Raw genomic sequence first — 20,307 nt, forward strand, 5'->3', positions numbered from 1 at the left:
GAATATACATTCTTCTCCAGTGCACATGGAACATTCTCCAGAATAGACCACATACTGGGACAAAGATCATCCCTCAGCAAGTACAAAAAGATTGAGATCATAGTGCATATTTTCAGACCACAACGCTATGAAACTCAAAATAAACCATAAGAGAAAAGTTGGAAAGGTAACAAATACTTGGAGACTGAAGAACAACCTACTAAAGAATGAATGGGCTAACCAAGAAGTTAAAGAGGAAATTTAAAATTATATGGAAGCCAATGAAAATGAACACCACAACCCAAAACCTCTGGGACACAGCAAAGGCAGTTATTAGAGAAAGTATACAGCAATTCAAGCCTTCCTAAAGAAGAAAGAAAGATCTCAGATACACAACCTAAACTTACACCTTAAGGAGCTGGAAAAAGAACAGAAAATAAAACCCAAAGCCAGTAGAAGACAGGAAATAATAAAGAGTAGAGCAGAAATTAATGCTATTGAAACCAAAAAAACAGTAGAGCAGATCAATGAAACCAGAAGCTGGTTCTTTGAAAGAATTAACAAAATTGATAAACCACTAGCCAGTCTGATCAAAAAGTAAAGGAAAAGACCCAAATAAAATCAAGAATGAAAGAGCAGAGATCACAACCAACACAGCAGAAATAAAAACAATAATAGGGACTAAATATTATGAGCAATTATATGCCAATAAAATGGGCAATCTGGAAGAAATGGACAAATTCCTAGAAACATACACACTACCAAAACTGAAACAGGAAGAAATAGAAAATTTGAACAGACCCGTAGCCAGTAAGGAAATCAAATTATTAATCAAAAATCTCCCAAAAAAACGAGTTCAGGGCCAGATGGCTTTCCCAGGGAACTCTACCAAACATTTAAGGAAGAGTTAACACCTATTCTCTTGAAACTGTTCCAAAAAATAGAAATGAAAGGAAAACTTCCAAACTCATTCTATGAAGCCAGCATTACCTTGATTCCAAAACCAGACAGAGACCTCACTAAAAAGGAGAACTATAGACCAATTTCCCTGATGAACATGGATGCAAAAATCCTCAACAAGATATTAGCCAACCGGCTCCAACAATACATTAAAAAATTATTCACCACGACCAAGTGGGATTTATACCTGGGATACAGGGCTGGTTCAATATCCACAAAACAATTAACGTGATTCATCACATCAATAAAAGAAAGGACAAGAACCATATGATCCTCTCAATAGATGCAGAGAAAGCATTTGACAAAATATAGCATCCCCTCTTGATAAAAACCCTCAAGAAAGTAGGGATAGAAGGAGCATACCTCGAGATAATAAAAGCCGTATACGAGCAACCCAACACTAATATCATCCTCAATGGGGAAAAACTGAGAGCTTTCCCCCTAAGGTCAGGAACAAGACAGGGATGTCCTCTGTCGCCACTGTTTTTCAACATAGTATTGGAAGTCTTAGCCTCTGCAATCAGACAACACAAAGAAATAAAAGGCATCCAAATCGGCCAGGAGGAGGTCAAACTTTCACTCTTCGCAGATGACATGATACTCTATATGGAAAACCCTAAAGATTCTGCCAAAAAACTGCTAGAACTGATCCATGAATTCAGCAAAGTCGCAGGATATAAAATCAATGCACAGAAATCGGTTGCATTCCTATACACCAACAATGAAGCAACAGAAAGAGAAATCAAGGAATCGATCCCATTGACAGTTACACAAAAAAAACATAAAATACCTAGGAATAAATCTAACCAACGAGGTGAAAAATCTATACACTGAAAACTATAGAAAGCTTATGAAAGAAACTGAAGAACACACCAAAAAATGGAAAAAAAAGATTCCATGCTCCTGGGTAGGAAGAACAAATATTATTAAAATGTCGATACTACCCAAAGCAATCTACATACTCAGCGCAATCTCTATCAAAATAACACCAGCATTCTTCTCAGAGCTAGAACAAACAATCCTAAAATTTGTATGGAACCAGAAAAGACCCCGAATAGCCAAAGCAATCTTGAAAAAGAAAACCAAAGCAGGAGGCATCACAATCCCAGACTTCAAGCTATACTACAAAGATGTAATCATCAAGACAGTATGGTACTGGCACAAGAACACTCAGATCAGTGGAACAGAATAGAGAACCCAGAAATGGACCCACAAATGTATGGCCGGCTAATCTTTGACAAAGCAGGAAAGAATATCCAATGGAATAAAGACAGTCTCTTCAGCAAGTGGTGCTGGGAAAACTGGACAGCGACATGCAGAACAATGAACCTGGACCACTTTCTTACACCAGACACAAAAATAAACTCAAAATGGATGAAAGGCCTCAATGTAAGACAGGAAGCCATCAAAATCCTCGAGGAGAAAGCAGGCAAAAAACATCTCTGACCTTGGCCACAGCAACTTCTTACTCAACACGTCTCCAGAGGCAAGGGAAACAAAAGCAAAAATGAACTACTGGGACCTCATCAAAATAAAATGCTTCTGGGGGCGCCTGGGTGGCGCAGTCGGTTAAGCGTCCGACTTCAGCCAGGTCACAATCTCGCGGTCCGTGAGTTCGAGCCCCGCCTCGGGCTCTGGGCTGATGGCTCAGAGCCTGGAGCCTGTTTCCGATTCTGTGTCTCCCTCTCTCTCTGCCCCTTCCCCGTTCATGCTCTGTCTCTCTCTGTCCCCAAAATAAATAAACGTTGAAAAAAAAATTTTTTTAAATAAAACGCTTCTGCACAGCAAAGGAAACAATCAGCAAAACTAAAAGGCAACTGACAGAATGGGAGAAGATACTTGCAAACGACATACCAGATAAAGGGTTAGTATCCAAAATCTATAAAGAACTGATGAAACTCAACACCCAAAAAACAAATAATCCAGTGAAGAAATGGGCAAAAGACATGAATAGACACTTCTCCAAAGAAGACATCCAGATGGCCAACCAATACATGAAGAAATGCTCAACACCACTCATCGTCAGGGAAATACAAATCAAAACCACCGTGAGATACCACCTTACACCTGTCAGAATGGCTAATATTAACAACTCAGGCAACAACAGGTGGCGAGGATGCAGAGAAAGAGGATCTCTTTTGCATTGTTAGTGGGAATGCAAGCTGGTGCAGCCACTCTGGAAAACAGTATGGAGGTTCCTCAAAAAACTAAAAATAGAACTACCCGGACTCCTGTGTGGCTCAGTCAGTTGAGCATCCGACTTCAGCTCAGGTCATGATCTCACAGTTCATGAGTTCGAGCCCCGCATTGGGCTCTGTGCTGACAAGATAGAGCCTGGAGCCTGCTTCGAATTCTGTGTCTCCCTCTCTCTCTGCTCCTCCCCTGCTCATGCTCTCTCTCTCCTTCAAAAATAAATTAAAAACATTGTAAAAAAATTTTTAAATAGAACTACCCTATGACCCAGCAATTGCACTACTAGGTATTTATCCAAGGGATACAGGTGTGCTGTTTCAAAGGGACACATGCACCCCAATGTATTGCAGCACTATCAACAATAGCCAAAGTATGGAAAGAGCCCAATGTCCATCGATGGATGAATGGATAAAGAAGATGTGATGTATATATATACAATGGAGTATTACTCGGCAATCAAAAAGAATGAAATCTTGCCATTTGCAGCTATATGGATGGAACTGGAGCATTTTATGCTAAGTGAAATTAGTCAGAGAAAGACAAAAATCCTATGACTTCACTCATATGAGGACTTTAAGAGACAAAACAGATGAACATGAGGGAAGGGAAACAAAATTAATATAAAAACAGGGAGGGGACAAAGCATAAGAGACTCATAAATATGGAGAATAAACAGAGGGTTACTGGAGGGGGTGGGGGAGATGGGCTAAATGGGTAAGGCATTAAGGAATCTACTCCTGAAATCATTGTTGTACTGTATGCTAATTAATTTGGATGTAAATTTAAAAATTAAATTAAATTAAAAAAAAAAAGACTGGGTGGAAAAGGCCATGAAATTAGGAAGAAGATGAGCAGCTTAAAGAATCCACAGAGGGGCGCCTGGGTGGCTCAGTCGGTTGAGCGTCCGACTTCAGCTCAGGTCACGATCTCATGGTTCATGAGTTCGAGCCCCACGTCAGGCTCTGGGCTGATGGCTCGGAGCCTGGAGCCTGCTTCCTATTCTGTGTCTCCCTCTCTCTCTGCCCCTCCCCCATTCATGCTCTGTCTCTCTCTGTCTCAAAAATAAATAAACATTAAAAAAATTTAAAAAAAAAAAAAAAGAATCCACAGAAATATGGTCTAGGAGGTCCCAGAACACAAAACGGAGATGGAACCAGCTGCTCCAGAACTCAGCTCCCACAGTTTAACATGGAAAGCAGGATAGCATTCCCACAGGGCTGGGAAACCCCAGGGCACAGAGCCACCACTCCCCTGAGAACAGAATGGAGGGTCCCAGACTCACTCAGATACAGTCATAGGTTTGGGGCAGATAGAAGATGGTTCCAAGTGCTAGAAGGTGCTTTTTACTTCCACTGGCTTTTTAGAGTCCTGACACAACTTAGAGGAAGACAATTCTGGTTCACAAACTCTTGGAAGAGGTTTGTGATCTTGGGGGCTCATAATGCTAATACTAGTAATTAACTTTGAGTACTTACTTTACCTGGTACTTTACACAAATAAATTCTCTTATTTAATCTTCACCACTTTTTTAATGTTTATTTATTTTTGAGAGACAGAGAGCACAAGTGGGGAAGGGGAGGAGAGAGAGGAGGACAGAGGATCCAAAGCAGGCTCTGTGCTGACAGCAGAGAGCCTGATGTGGGGCTCAAACTCATGAACCATGAGATCATGACCTGAGCTGAAGTTGGATGCTTAACTGACAGAGCCACCAAGGCTCCCCTTTAATCTTCACCATTCTTTTTTTTTTAATAGTTTTATGTTTATATATTTTGAGAGACAGAGCAAGGGAGGGACAGAGAGAGGCAGAGACACAGAGTCCAAGGCAGGCTCCAGGCTCCAAGCTGTCAGCACAGAGCCGGACGTGGGGCTCAAACCCACAAGCCATGAGATCACGACTTGAACTGAAGTCAGACGCTTAACTGACTGAGCCACCCAGGCGCCCCTAATCTTCACCATCTTATGAAGATGAATTATTGGGTGGGAGAGGCTAAGAGTTGAAGAAACTTACCCCAAATCACAAAGCTAGGAAAGGACACTACCAGGATTCCACAGTCTGATTCCAGAGCTCTTAACTATGCACTTACTTCACCTAGCTCCCAAATGCATGGTCTGAATAAGGCTTCTATAAGAAAAGGATAACCCTTTCCCAAGCCTTGACAGTGTGATCTTTATATTCAAATGAGAGATGTTTGCCCTAAGAGATGCACTCCTCTCTTCTCCATATGACAATCCTCTTACAAGCATTAAAAAGTCAGCCTTCACAGGAGATCTTAGTGCTTGGGTCCCTCCACCATAGCAGTATCCACAGACCAGCCAAAAGCTCAAAAGTTTATCAATCATATGTGGTATCTAAGGGAAGGAGAAAGTTATTCCTGGATGGTTCTATAAAGAGATAAGGAATTGCAAGAATCATTACATGAGAAAACATCCTGGAAAGTTAAATGGAGAGTTCTGAGTAGCACCCCTTCAGTTAATTGAACCCAAAGATGGGAGAGCATAAAAGACACCTTGAGACTATGTCCCTGACCCTTGCTGCTGTGCTGGCTCCTAGCAGCTGCCCCATCTCATTCCTTGCAGCAACCACAAATCAAACTTCAAGCAGGCAAATGAAAAAGACAGATGGTGCAAACAGATATCCTCCAACAGCTCACCAGATAATGGGAAGATTGCCATTGATAGATTTGATTCTAAGATGCAGAGAGCTGTCTCTTGCTGGCCTGACCAATGCTGATTGCTGACAGACTGGCAGCATCACATGGTTTATGAAAGAAGCATCCAAGATTTAAGGGACTACTCAAACCCTTGGGAAGGGGACGGCCTGAGGACTGCCTAGCATGTCCATAAATTTAGAAGCTATTGAAAGGAGATGAGACAGGGGCACCTGGGTGGCTCAGTCAGTTAAGTGTCCAACTTCAGCTCAGGTCATGATCTCACAGTTCATGAGTTCGAACCCCACACTGGGCTCTGAGCTGACAGCTCAGAGCCTGGAGCCTGCTTCAGATTCTGTGTCTTCCTCTCTCTTAAGGTCCCCTCCCCCACTTATACTCTGTCTCTGTCTCTCTTAAAAATAAACATTAAAAAATTTTAAGAGGGGCGCCTGGGTGGCGCAGTCGGTTAAGCGGCCGACTTCAGCCAGGTCACGATCTCGCGGTCCGTGAGTTCGAGCCCCGCGTCGGGCTCTGGGCTGATGGCTCAGAACCTGGAGCCTGTTTCTGATTCTGTGTCTCCCTCTCTCTCTGCCCCTCCCCCGTTCATGCTCTGTCTCTCTCTGTCCCAAAAATAAATAAACGTTGAAAAAAAAAAAATTAAAAAAATAAATAAATAAATAAATAAAAAATTTTAAGAAAAGAAAGAAAGAAAGAAAGAAAGAAAGAAAGAAAGAAAGAAAAGGAAACAATGCAAAGCCAACTGTTCTCAGCTCTGCAATGAGCCTACAACAGAAGTGAGAAAGGAAAACAAATAAAACAAGCTCTCCTGCCATCTTTCACCCCAGAGGGAGTTCTCTCCCTGAGACATTACAATCCACATCCCCTCAAGCTTTTATCTCCCTGGCTTCTTTGTTCTCTAACACCTTCAAGCACCAACACAATTTAAAAAAAATTGAGGGGCGCCTGGGTGGTTCAGTCGGTTAAGCATCCGACTCTTGGTTTCAGCTTAGGTCATGATCTCACCCTTCATGTGTTCAAGCCCCACATTGGGCTCTGCACTGATAGTGTGGGGTCTGCTTGGGATTCTCTCTCCCCCAATAGATAGATAGATAGATAGATAGATAGATAGATAGATAGATAGATAAACAAACCTTTAAAAAAACATCGAGAGTTCCTCAGGTGTAAGACAGAGATCCCAGAAGTCCTATAACTAAAAACTAAGTAGACCAGATAGGTGATCTGAATGGAGATGTGGTAGGAATCATCACTCTTGCATCCTTCTATAATTTGGTGGTTGCACTAATCTCTGAATGTCTCCATGAATATAATATTGCTCTTGGTTTACTATTTGGGTAGGGAGAGGCAGTTCTGGTGGCTCCGTTTGGCCTTTTTCTACCACATTAGCCCTCACTCCATGAATCTCCATTATGGAGATTCTTTTTAATACATCTATTCTACCTCTGCATTCTGGAGCTTGGGAAATAGTCAAAGGTTGATTTGGGAACCCACTGGACCCACTATGAGATGGACACATGCCAAAACTTTGTTGATCAGTCCACAAGCTTCTCGTGTGGCTGTGATTCACACAGGAATTTTAGGTCTTTGGGAATTTGTATCAGTTCAGAGCCAGGGCCCAGCAACAAAAAACAAACAAACAAGAGCATGAAAATGTCTCAGTTTTTTTTCTCTAATTCATAGTCACTTTGCTAATGGCCACAGGTAGCTTTGAAGAAGACAAAGAGGAAAATGTATAGTACAACTTTTTGGCTATGTAGCAAGGACCTTCCTCAAAGGTAGTCCATCCTCTTCATTCAAGGGTCAATGACTTGGTTCAAGTCCAATAACTAGTTTATGTGCCTTGTGGTATTCAAAAGCTCTGTTCACCAGACCCAGAATGCTTCCACTTATACAAATCAACTAAGACCTTAGTAGGCTGCCTATCTATTTCAGTTCTGGGAACACCATGATCAATTAGTCAAAGTCATGGGCCTCTATCTTGACCTCTGCTTCAATTCTGATGCCCAATATGGTGACCAAGCCTATGGCATCTCTGTAGCTTGGCTTGTCCCACCCTGGGGTCCCATTATCTCCTTGAAACTCAGGGATCCTGACCTCATCAGGATCATAGCACCAATTCCCACTGCCATTCTAAGCCTGCAGCAAATAGCCACTACAGCACTCTCCAGAGATGCCAGTGCCTCCCACTCCCTGAAGTATTTTTGACAGTTTGGTGGAAAGAATGTTCTCTGTACTCTCCTAAGACACACTTAGGGGGTGAGTAAACCAGTCTCACAATAATAAATCTACTTTATCTTCTAATTTCCTCAAAGCTTTGAATATTTTCTCTGTATCAAAGAAGTCTGGCATCTCAACTTCACTTGGTATAGGCCACCTTTGGATCCATAGCTCAATCCAACCAACTAGTCAAATAGCTAGAACTACCTTGATATGCTTGATCTAATATGCTGACATGGGAATCTGTATTGAGTTCATCCCATCAACAAAGTCAGCGTGGCCCAACACCTACAACAACACCCTCAACACCACCCCTTCCCCTTCCCATGTTTCTCTTGATATAAATTAGCAAAAATCTTACAATTGCTTTGGTGTATATTGCAATTCCTTATGTGTCACACATCTGGGATTTACTGGGAGTTGAATCTGGTTATAGATCTAGAAGCACTAAAGGTGGTAGGAGAGGGTGGTCAGCAGTCTGCTGCAAAGTAACTACCTCAGGGAATCTCATTACAGATTCTTCAGCTGAGGGAAGATTAACCTCCTCAGACCAGAAAAGATGGGCTGCTGTTGACAGGCAAAGGAAGATTGGAGGAATTCAGGGATTAAAATGCCAGCTTCATCAGAATATGTCCAAATGTATTCCCAATCCAATCTTCAGAGTCTCAGTGAACACTGTAACTTTATATAAGAGACCCTACCAGTTTGGTGATTCAAAATATGTTCAAACCACCCACAGGATTAGACATTGGTTTAATATTTAGAAATCTCAGACAGGAGATTCCATGATATAAGGGTTTCCTTTATGGCACAGATTTCTGGATCTTTACTTAGATCATAAGCTTGGAACTGAAAGCCCAAAGCTCATCACTTACTTCTCCTAAGTTCTTTAGTGCACCTAGAAGCAACCAACCAACCCCGTAATATTCCTTATTTCTGCTAATATGTTCTATGTCAGCAAATACTTAGTCACCTAAAGTCTTGCCTGGGATTAAAGGTATGTACAAGTGATATTTTAATAGGTTTGCTACTGTATGCATTAATGGTTACTTACAACTTACAACTAATATCTTTTACAACTTACAATAGGGTAAGCAATGTCTTCAAATATATTCAGATTAGAGGGGCACCTGAGTGGCTTTGGTCAGTTAAGTGTCCAACTCTTGATTTTGGCTCAGGTCATAATCTCACGGTTCATGGGATCGAGCCCAGCATCAGGCTCTATGCTGACAGTGTGGAGCCTGCTTGGGATTCTCTCTCTCCATCTCTCTCTGCCCTTTTCCCACTGACTCTCTCTCTCCCCCTCTCAAAAATACATAAATGAACTTTTAAAAATATCTATATATAGATATAAATAGATAGATAGATAGATAGATAGATAGATAGATATTCAATTTAGAAAACCTGTAATAGGGGCGCCTGGGTGGCGCAGTCGGTTAAGCGTCCGACTTCAGCCAGGTCACGATCTCGCGGTCCGTGAGTTCGAGCCCCGCGTCGGGCTCTGGGCTGACGGCTCAGAGCCTGGAGCCTGCTTCCCATTCTGTGTCTCCCTCTCTCTCTGCCCCTTCCCCGTTCATGCTCTGTCTCTCTCTGTCCCAAAAATAAATAAAAAACGTTGAAAAACAAAATTTAAAAAAAAAAGAAAACCTGTAATAGATAACCCAGGCCAAGTTTCAGAACCTAAGTATAGGTTAGGTTCCTACTCACTTCCAGTGCCAACATCTCTATTATTTAGAGTTCAATTAAGGAAAGCAGAGCCACTATGAATAATGTAAAATAAGGGATTTCTTAAAAGGACTGCATCTTCTAAAACTGTGGATATTGGTGAAGAAAGCCTCTCTAGATCCTTCTCGTTGTTGTTTTGTTTTTACGGTCTAGGAAAGCAGGGTGATATATGGAAAGATACATCCATATATGGAAGATACGGAGTTTGACACCTAGTTCTGATATGTATTGGCTTTGACATCTTGTCAAGTGACTCAAATTCTATGAGCCTCAGTTTCCTCATCTGTTAAATGGAAACAATAATAGTTCTCAGGATTGGTGTCAGGGTGAAGGAGGTGCTTGGAATATACCATATTTCATTGATTCCAAGATACCCAATATTCTACATTTTAACCCCTTTACAATAAGAATGAATCTTGTAACCAATGGCATGTTATTATTTAATCAAGAACAACTTTTTTCCTTCTCAAGGCACATAAAAGAATGAAAGCCTAGAGTAATATCTCAAATAATGACAACTGAGATATCATTTTGTTACCAAACCAAGTATGACCCTCAGTGCACAAGGGGAAAACCCCAACAGCCTCTAGAGAACACAAGTGTTCTTCTTGATACATTCCATTCCTTTCTCCATTTACTAGACTAACCCTTCATCCCACATTCCTTGTTGTTCAGATTAGTGGAATGGAAAAAGTACGAGTTTCAGATCTGACGTATTTTGGATCTCTATCTCAGGAACTGTGCGATCATGACCTGAACTAATATCAAGAGTCAGAAGCCTAACCAACTGAGCCATCCAGGTGCCCCAAAAACAGACTCTTAAATACAGAGAACAAATTGGTGGTTGCCAGAAAAGAAGTCAGTGGGGAATGGGCAAAACAGGTGAAGGGGGTTAAGAAGTATAAACCTCCTTATTTATAAAATTTATATTTATATTTTATAAATATATTTTATTTATACATCCTTATATTTTATAAATAAATTTTACATATATTTATACATTCTTATTTATATTTTGTGAAATAAATCAGTCCTGAAGAGAGAAAGTACAGCATAGGGAATATTGTCAGTCAGATTGTGATAATACTGTATGGTGATGGATGGTGAGTACACTTATCATGGAGAGCACTGAGTAACGTACAGAATTGTTGAGTCACTGTGTTGTATGCCTGAAACCTAACATAACATGATATGGCAACTATACTTCAATAATAAAAATAAATACAATTTTAAAAAATTAAAACCCCTTCATCTGTGTTACTATGCTGCCTCAAGAGAACTGCATTAGATGAGAAAGGTGCACGCCTCGTCCCAGTAAACAGAACTCTTGGGCTCTGACCATAGCCTCGACACCAGCAGAGCAGAGAGAAGGGTCATAAGACTTTCTGATGAGGAAGCTAGCCAGGCCAAAGTGAAAGACAAAAATGTGACTAGGTGGTTTCTGTGGTTTCCAGTCTTCCTCTTCCTTCTACTTCTGGGGTTATAAAAGCAGGGGCAAGGGAGGGCAGGGACAGAAGAAGCTCACCATGGACACTGTCACTGGGAAAATGCAGGTCCTACTCCTTTTGTTGGCCTTTCTTTTGCCTCCTGAAGCTGGAGGTGGTGAGTCTAGGGTGTAACCCCCTGTCAAAGAAGCCCTTAAGTCAGGCTACAAGTTCCATGACAAGTATTCTAGTGGGAAATCTCCACCTGGAAGGGTCAGACTCTTTCCCTGCAGTTGATGACAGTTTCCCTGGGATGAGAAGACTTGGGTGGAGAAAGAATCAGAAAACTGTCTTTGGAAGTTCCTCCTAACCCACTTTCCTGAAAATAGCCACAATTCTGATTCATGGTCCTTCTTGGTGCTTGCTCTCAGGTGGAAGAGGTCAGGATAGAGACCTGAAGAAACATTTAAATGACAGCTCAGAATCAAGACTAACCATCATGTTCTGAAAGTAGGGTGAGGGTCGGTTGACAAGGCGGATTAGGGTCAAGAAACCAGCAAAAAGGACACACAGAGGTCTGAGCTCCATTAGAAGTAAGGTAAAAGCTATGTGGGTCCTCAGCTTCCACCTCCTTTCCCTCACCCAGTGCTCTATCCCAAGGCAAGGGAGCCTGTGTTTAGGGACCTGGGGTTCTCTGTTTCAGTGGAAATCATCAGTGGCATTGAGTCCAAGCCACACCCCTGCCCCTACATGGCCTCTCTGGAAATCATCACTGACCAGGGTTATGTTGCCAGCTGTGGTGGGTTTCTCATAAGTCAAGAATTTGTGATGACAGCCGCTCATTGTAAAGGAAGGTAAGAAAACTTTGACCTACTCTCTTTTCACGTGAGGAGCTGTAGGTGCCAGAGTTACACGCAACTTCAAAGTGGCCTAAGGAGAAATTCTTGTGTCCTGCTCATCTCAAGATGATCAGCAATGCATATTGGGAGGGACCAGCCCATTTTCATTTGCTGTCTCCACCTCCAAAGACCAGCCAGGTCACAGCAAGCTAACACTGCCTTTCTGTCCTGATGCCAGCCAGCTGAGCTCGCTCAGTCCCATGCAGCTGCCAGGGCCTGGCCCTTCCTGAACCCACTATGATCCCGGGGTGGGAGGGGGGACTTCTGTCCTCAGTTAAGACCTGAGTTCCTCAGGTCTTGCCTTGTACTGGGAAAGAAGAGAGCCTGATGTCTCCTTGCTCAGAATGAACCCTTTTCAGAAGACCAGCACCTTTTCCTGCCTCTCTCCTCCTTCTCAACAGGAAAATTACTGTCACTCTGGGATCTCATGACATAAAACAGGAAGAATCCACATGGCAGAAGCTGGAAGTCTCAGAACAAATAGTTCACCCAAATTACAACTTTTTTACCAACCTTAATGACATCATGTTACTAAAGGTGCCATTAGCCTTCCAGCACTTTCCCATTCCCCCTTCTTGAACTTTTCTCCTAACCTGTGCATTTCTCATTCTCCCTTGTCCAACCCATGTCCTCGGGACCCACCCTCATCCCACTCCATGTCATCACCATCCCACTGGGGAGAAACTCTTGGCCCTGCCCAGGGAGCCTCTACCACAGCACACCCCCCCACTTTCTCTGGGACTGGAGGTCCATCTACTCTCCCTCCCTCACAGCTACAAACGAGAGCCAAGCTGACCCACGCCATGGGGACAATCTCCCTGCCCACTGCTCTACCTTCATTCCACCTGGGAGAATGTGCAGGGCAGCTGGCTGGGGAAGAACGGGAGTGATGGAGTCGGTGTCAGATACTCTGAGGGAGGTGAAGTTGAGACTCATGGATGCCAAGGCCTGCAACCACTATACGTTTTACAGCCATAAATTACAAATCTGTGTGGGCAATCCCAGGAAGACAAGATCGGCATACAAGGTGACCACACACCTACACTTTCTCCTCACAACGGTCCCTGGGAGACAGCATCCTCCTGGGAGGATGTGGGGTCACGAAGTCCCCTAGTACAGTGACTGCTGTCTGAGCTTGTGGGTTTCTAGCACCATGGGAACTAGAACCCTCCTTCTGGGTTCCATCCTCACATACCCAAGTCCTGCCTCTGACCCTCTCATCTAGTTGAAGACCTGGCTGACAGGTCTTCAGGAGAGAAAGGAAGAGATGGAAAGAACAGGATCTAGGTTTATGGTTCCATGCCAGAGACATTAAACCCCTAACTTATGACTCCATGAGGAGCCAGGATTCCTGATCTGACTCTAGGGTATCTTGGCACTAGCCAGGTTGCTGATAGAACCCAGATGAAGTGACAGTAGGGTGAGAAGGACGTTCCCTGTTCATGATCTGCTTTCTCTAACCCACAGGGGGATTCTGGGGGCCCCCTTTTTTGTGCAGGGGTGGCCCAAGGTATTGTGTCTTATGGACGTACAGATGCAAAACCCCCTGCTGTCTTCACTCGAATCTCCCCATATGTGCCTTGGATTAATGAAATCTTGAAGAAACAGTAGCCACAGAAGCCTGACCAGCCTACGTGAGAATCCCAAAGCCCGAGGCCTCCCTGAGTAGCCCTGGGTTCCACAGAACCTGACCCCAGCCTGAGCCCAGGGAGGCTCTCAGAGGCACACAAAGCCCCTACTGATTGTATCCCCAGCAAACTTCAATAAAAATGCTGCCTTCAGCATACTTACGTGCGTGAGACTCTTCTCTCTCCCACAGAGCTGGTCTGCTCTGACGGAGGAGTCCAGATATCCTTCTATGGCTTGAATGAAGAATTGTTCTGGGCTCCTTTCTTACCAGATTAATAATCTTGCCTACTTATCTCCCTGTGCACTGTGTGGTATTATGGATTATTGAAGAAAAAAATTTGATCTGCACACTTTGGATTTAACATCCAAAGTAATGTTGGCACTAATTTACCTTCTGCCTCCTTTTCTTCCTCCTCCTCCTCTCAATGTTCCTCTTTCCTCAAAACCTGTGTCTCAGCTACTGCAGTTCAGAGCAGAGATGCACCATAGCAAACTCCCCATGACTGTTTCCAGAGATGACCCCAGGCCTAGGCTGTTGTTATCTCGAGTCCCTACACCCACTCTACCTCATCATTATCATCTCTCTCAATATTGGGTCTGCAGCCAGGGAACCATGTGCCAAGATGGAAAAGTGGGGAGGATAAAACTTCCCAAGCACAAGAGCTCAGGAGGGAGGGGGAGGGATGACACCTAGAAGTCTTCCAAATGGGTCCGTCTGTTACAGCCATCAAAACAAAGTTGTAGGTGGGGCAGGACCATTCTAGCTGAGGGGAGAGCCCCCAAACCATCAGTGTCAGCCCAATCTGTGAACTACATCAGAGCCACCCAAATTCAACTGTCATCTTCCTCCAGAAATGACACGATGTCTCAGGTCTTCCAGAAGGATATCTGAGTTGGCCCAAGTTCTCCAACATTTCCTCCTCCAAGTGACCTGCAACACTCTGAGCTGAGCAAACACACAGCCACACCTACCCTAACGCAGGGAAACAGGGCATCAACTCCAACTAACTCTCAGGAACCTGCAATTCAAGGACCTCCAAACAGGTCCCACTACAGTCCCTAAAAAGCCTGAGAAGGCAGGCCTGGCCCCAGGCAGGAAAGAGCTGCTGTTGCTGCCCACAGGGAACCCAGCACCTCCATCCTCCTATAGCCTGCCAGCCCACAGTTCACGGCTTCCAGCTTTGCCACTGGTCAGTACAGGTGTAAAAAAAAAAAAAAAAAAAAAAGCAAGCATAATATACAAGACTGGTAATTAACTCTATGTGTAAAACAAGTGTAAGTGGGTAAATTGGCACAGCCGCTGTGGAAAACAGTATGGAGATTCCTCAGAAACTTAAAACCAGAAATACCATAAGATCCAGTAATTTCACTACTCACTACCGGGTATTTGCCCAAAGAAAATGAAAACACTAATTTGAAAAGATACATGTACCCTTATGTTTATTGCAGCATTGTTTACAATAGCCAAGGTACGGAAGCAGCCCAAATGAGAGAGAGAGAGAGAGAGAGAGAGATCTCTCTCTCTCTCAAAATTAATAAACACTTTTACAAAGAAATAAGAAAAGTAAAAAATAGGGTGCATGGGTGGCTCAGTCGGTTAAGCATCCAACTCTTGACTTTGGCTCAGGTCACGATCTCATGGTTCATGAGATCAAGCCCCCTGTTGGGCTCTGTGCTGACAGCATAGGACCTGCTTGGGATTCTCGCTTTCTCCCTCTCTCTCTCTGCCCCTCTCCAAACGTCCCTCTCTCAAAATAAATGAATAAACATTTTTCAGTAAATAATGAACAATAAAAATAGGACAATAGACAGAAAGTTGAAGATATAGGAAGAAATAAAAAGGACCTGGTGAAAATCACTCTAAATACAAAAATATAAAAGCAATAGCAAATATTATAATTTTTATGATTTAAAAGAAAATTTTATTTAAAAAATAGATCTGGGGCTCCTGGGTGGCTCAGTCAGTTAAGCAGCCAACTTCGGCTCAGGTCATGATCTCGCAGTCCGTGAGTTCGAGCCCCGTGTCAGGCTCTGTGCTGACAGCTCAGAGCCTGGAGCCTGTTTCAGATTCTGTTTCTCCCTCTCTCTGACCCTTCCCTGTTCATGCTCTGTCTCTCTCTGTCTCAAAAATAAATAAACGTTAAAAAGAAATTTAAAAAAAAAATAGATCTATGTTAATGCCCACACAATGTATAAAATACAGTTTGTGATATATACTTGTGATGCAAATAAAACATGATTGTGAAAAAAATTTTTAATTACCATTTTTTTTTTTTTAGTAGGCTTCATGTCCAGTGCAGAGCCCAACACAGGACTGGATCTCATGACCCTGAGATCAAGATTTGAGCTGAGATCAAGAGTCAGATACTTAACCGACTGAGCCACCCAGCCACCCCTAAATTACCATTAAAGAAAGAAAAAAACAGGCATAAGTCTGAAATTTTTTTATAGTTTTTTTTAGGTTTTTTTGGGTGTGTGTGTGTTTATATATTTTTGAGAGAGAGCGCAAGCACAAGTGGGGGAGGGGCAGAGAGAGAGCGAGACACAGAATCCCAAGCAAGCTCTGCACTATCAGCACAAAGCCCATCGGGTTCAAACCCACCAACTGTGAGATCATGAGCTGAGCCGAAGTCAGATGCTTTACCGGCTGAGCCACCCAGGCACCCCGTCTGACAAATTTTTAAGAGAAAAAATCAGAAAGATCTCAAAAATGAAAGAACTTATGCTACAATGATAATTAAAAGATGTGTTTTTTTCTTTTAGCCCTAAATCTCATTTTATATTTGTATAATTAAGTAGTTTTAAACATGAAATACAAAGAACAGGACATTATGTGTGATGTCTGCTTAGGAGACCAGAGCACACACTGAATTGCTGCTAAGACCCCACACACTCCTGACCTCTTGGGACAGCACATTTAGACGGCAGCTTTTCTTCCCGGGAAGCTGGACAACCGGAGACGTGGACAGAGTGGTCAGCCTACCGTGCCAGCCTGGCCTCCAAGAAGTACTGGGGCCTGTCGAGACCGCAGAGATCTGGACCGTCTGCAGGCTGAATCGGACCCCAAGGGACTGACAGGGCTTGCATAACTTTCATCCGTTGCTAGGGGAGTGCAAAGTGGTACAGCCACTTTAGAAAAGAGGTTGGCAGTTTCTTAGAAAATTAAATATACACTTACTGTATGACCTAGAATCCTACCCCTGGCTGTTTACCTTACAGAAATGAAAACTTAAGTTCACACAAAAACCTGTACCCAAATGTTTAAACCAGCTCTATTCATAATTACAAAAACCTGGAAACAACCCAAATGTCTTTCATCAGAAACACCGGGGAAAACTCTCAGTGACGCCTAGATGGCTGGCTCGCCCCCGTGCTGGGGGTTCTGTACACCCCCTGCCTCTGATATCTCACATAACTTCTCCTCAAGCTGTCCCAACAGGCTTACTGGAATCTACCTGCAGCTGGGAGCATTCACCACTCAAGGAACAAAGGAATCTCCTTGCAACTAAAAACATAAGACATGGAGAAAAAAACAAGTCAAATGAGACACCCGTATGAGGCCTCAACACGGAATAGCAATCCCAGTAGAAGGAGGATACCAGCCCATTCTAGGACTGTCTAGAACACAAGTGGGTCCAAATCCAGGAGTGATACCCTGACAGTGTGGCCCACAGGAAGCAGCCGGGGACACCATGGGCTGAGCCTCCAGGCGTTGACTCTGTCATTGACGACAACCACAGATTAAACGAGCATGGCGTAGACCCCTGGAAGGGAAACCACAGCTGTTGCCTCACCAGTCTCTCCCACAGCGCACCCAGAAAACATAAGGCCACCACAGCCACTCGGTTCCATGTTAATTCTGAGGTGCAGAAGAGGAGGGCCTGCCTGACCGATCCTGAGAGTGATGGGGGGGGTGATAGCATCACAGGGTCCAGAGGAGAAACTGCTCAGGGCAAAGGGCTTGCCCAAACTCATGAGAAGGGGCACCCTAGGACTTTCCCTGCTCAAACACCAGCCTATCGCAAGAATGGTAAATGTAAAAAAGACCTAGCAGGAAGAAATCCAAAAAAGCACCCATGGGTGGGGGGGTGGTTCTTGCTGAAGAGCCTGTGTGAGGGCATGAGACCTATTCCTCCCAATCCAAAACTTGGAGTCAGCTCCCAGGACCTCTTCATCCGTCATTCTCTTGGATAATCTGTCCACTGGAACAATCATGCTGAGGGAAGTCATTCAAAAGGAACTAGTGTGGGGAGGAGGAGCCAAGATGGCAGAACAGCATGGAAGTTTTTTGTGTGTCTCGCGTCCATGAAATACAGCCAGACCAACACTAAACCATCCTGCACACCTAGAAAACTGATTGGAGAATTAACACAACAATCTGCACAACCTGAACCACAGAACCCAGCAGGTACGCGGCACGGAGAGGTGAACTTGGGGAGCGAGAAGCTGCAGGAAGGGAGGTGCTTTTGCAGGTGGAGAGAGGATGGAAATGGGAGCAGGGGAGGGGAGAATACGGGAAAAGCACCCGTCCCCAAAAGCAGTTGGAGAGAAAGCAGAAAATTGGAAACAGCCACAGGGACAAAACTAAAAAGGGAGAAAGGAGAAAGGAGAGGGTTTAAGTTCCATTAAGACTGTAAACAAGGGGAGCGCAAAGGCTACAACTCCACAGCTCGATACCTGGTGGTGCCTGGTGGGAAGGGCGAATCCCCAGGAGCAGAGTGGGGTCTGGGAGGTTGGTGGGGCACACGGGAAAAAGCTGTTCCACTGCTGCAAGGACATTTGGTAGAGACGGTTAAAGCCACCTGGTCCCAGCAGACCCCAGAAAACAGCCACATTCGCTGGTGCTGGAACAAGTTCGTTAAGGGTGAAGCCTGGTGCCAGATGTGTGTTGTGATTTTCCATAATCCCTGAAAAGCTGCTGCTAAACTATCTCACGAACCTTTTCCTGGGGTGGGCTGGCACCTGGCTGCAGTCTCGGGGCACCAGCAGCAGCAGGGTCCAGCAAGCGTTCCTGGGTGCAGCTGACATTCGGCCATTGCTCTGTGAGACCCTCCTGCAGAGGGGCGGAGCAGGTCAAAGCGCAGTTCCTTTAGAAGTAAGGGGCCAGGGAAAACAGCTGCATCTGAGACAAAACTCGGGAGAGAGGTACTGCCTGGGGCTTGATCACGGAGAGTGAAAAAGCGGGGAGTGGAAGAAAACCGAAGACAAAGGACGGGTGTGAGATTGCTGACTGGGGAGAACAGACTTCCGATACTAGACCAAGTAGCTGGGTGATGCCATTTTCACCGCTCCGGCACATGCACATACTCACACGGACCTGCGGACCTGCGAGCACCATAACATTCCACCCCAGTAGGCTAGCAGTGCCATCTAGTGGAGAGCAGAGCCATTACACTGAGCCCCGCCAACCTCGCCAACCTCGCTCTTCAAGAACACAGGTCTCACCGCCTACTTAGTTTATGGACTATAAAGCGCTTCATAGTCTGACTTCTAGGGGAAAACTAAGTAATTTCAGTCCTATTGCAATCTGTTAGCAGATCCATCTATTCAATTTTCTTTCTTTTTTTTTCTTTTTCACTTCTTTTCTTTTTCTTGAAAACAGAAAGAGAAAAAAATTTATTTTTATTTTCAATTTTTATTAAAAATATTTTTAATTTTTTACTATATTTTTTACCTTTGTGTAAATTTTTTCAAATTCTATTTTACTTCCATCATTTTATTTTAGTCTACTTCAGTGGATTCACTTTTTCAAATTTTAAAACAATTTCCTTCTTTTTTCTTTCTCTCTTTTTTCTCTTTTTCATTTCTTTTCTTTTTCTTCAATACAGAAAGAGAAAAAAATTAATTTTATTTTTAATTTTTATTAAAAATATTTTTCTTTAATTTTTTTCTACTATATTCTTTACTTTTGTGTAAATTTTTTCAAATTCTATATTACTCCCATCATCTCATTTTAGTCTACTTCAGTGTATTCATTTTTTCAAATTCTCAAATGATTTCCTTTTTTTTTTCTCCCCCCCCCCTTTTTTTCTCTAATCTGTCAAACCACTTTCAACACCCAAACAAAAACACACCTAGGATCTAGCATCATTTATTCACTTTTTTGTGTGTGTATTTTTAAATATATATATATTTATATATATATTATATATATTTATATATATTATATATATTTATATATATTATATATATTTATATATATTATATATATTTATATATATTATATATATTTATATATATTATATATATTTATATATATTATATATATTTATATATATAATATATATATTATATATATTTATATATATAATATATATATTATATATATTTATATATAATATATATTATATATATACACACACATACATATGTAACTATATGTATTTTTAAATTATTAAAAAATTATTTTATTAAATTTTTTATTTTATAAATTTTTTATTTATTCCACCAAAAAACTGCTGGAACTGATTCATGAATTCAACAAAGTGCAGGATATAAAATCAATGCACAGAAATCAGTTGCATTCCTATTCACCAAAAATGAAGCAACAGAAAGAGGAATCAAGGAATCGATCCCATTGACAGTTACACAAAAAGCCATAAAATACCTAGGAAT

At 42.7% G+C, this 20,307-nt stretch overlaps 1 protein-coding gene and 1 long non-coding RNA gene across 2 annotated transcripts in view; one reads left to right on the forward strand and one right to left on the reverse strand.

The window, feature by feature from the left end:
• Positions 1–20,307, reverse strand: part of LOC147580061 (uncharacterized) — a 100,779-nt gene that overhangs the window by 61,237 nt on the left and 19,235 nt on the right. The gene's annotated exons all lie outside the window — the stretch shown is intronic.
• LOC112855448 (mast cell protease 4-like) lies at positions 11,288–13,674 on the forward strand. Its single transcript, XM_025919114.2, is given in 6 exon segments — positions 11,288–11,342; positions 11,868–12,018; positions 12,465–12,600; positions 12,837–12,888; positions 12,891–13,090; positions 13,531–13,674. Coding segments are annotated over 6 exon segments (738 nt in total).

Source organism: Puma concolor, chromosome B3, assembly GCF_028749965.1.
Source record: "Puma concolor isolate L17-30 chromosome B3, mPumCon1.1.hap2, whole genome shotgun sequence".
Classification (NCBI taxonomy): domain Eukaryota; kingdom Metazoa; phylum Chordata; class Mammalia; order Carnivora; family Felidae; genus Puma; species Puma concolor.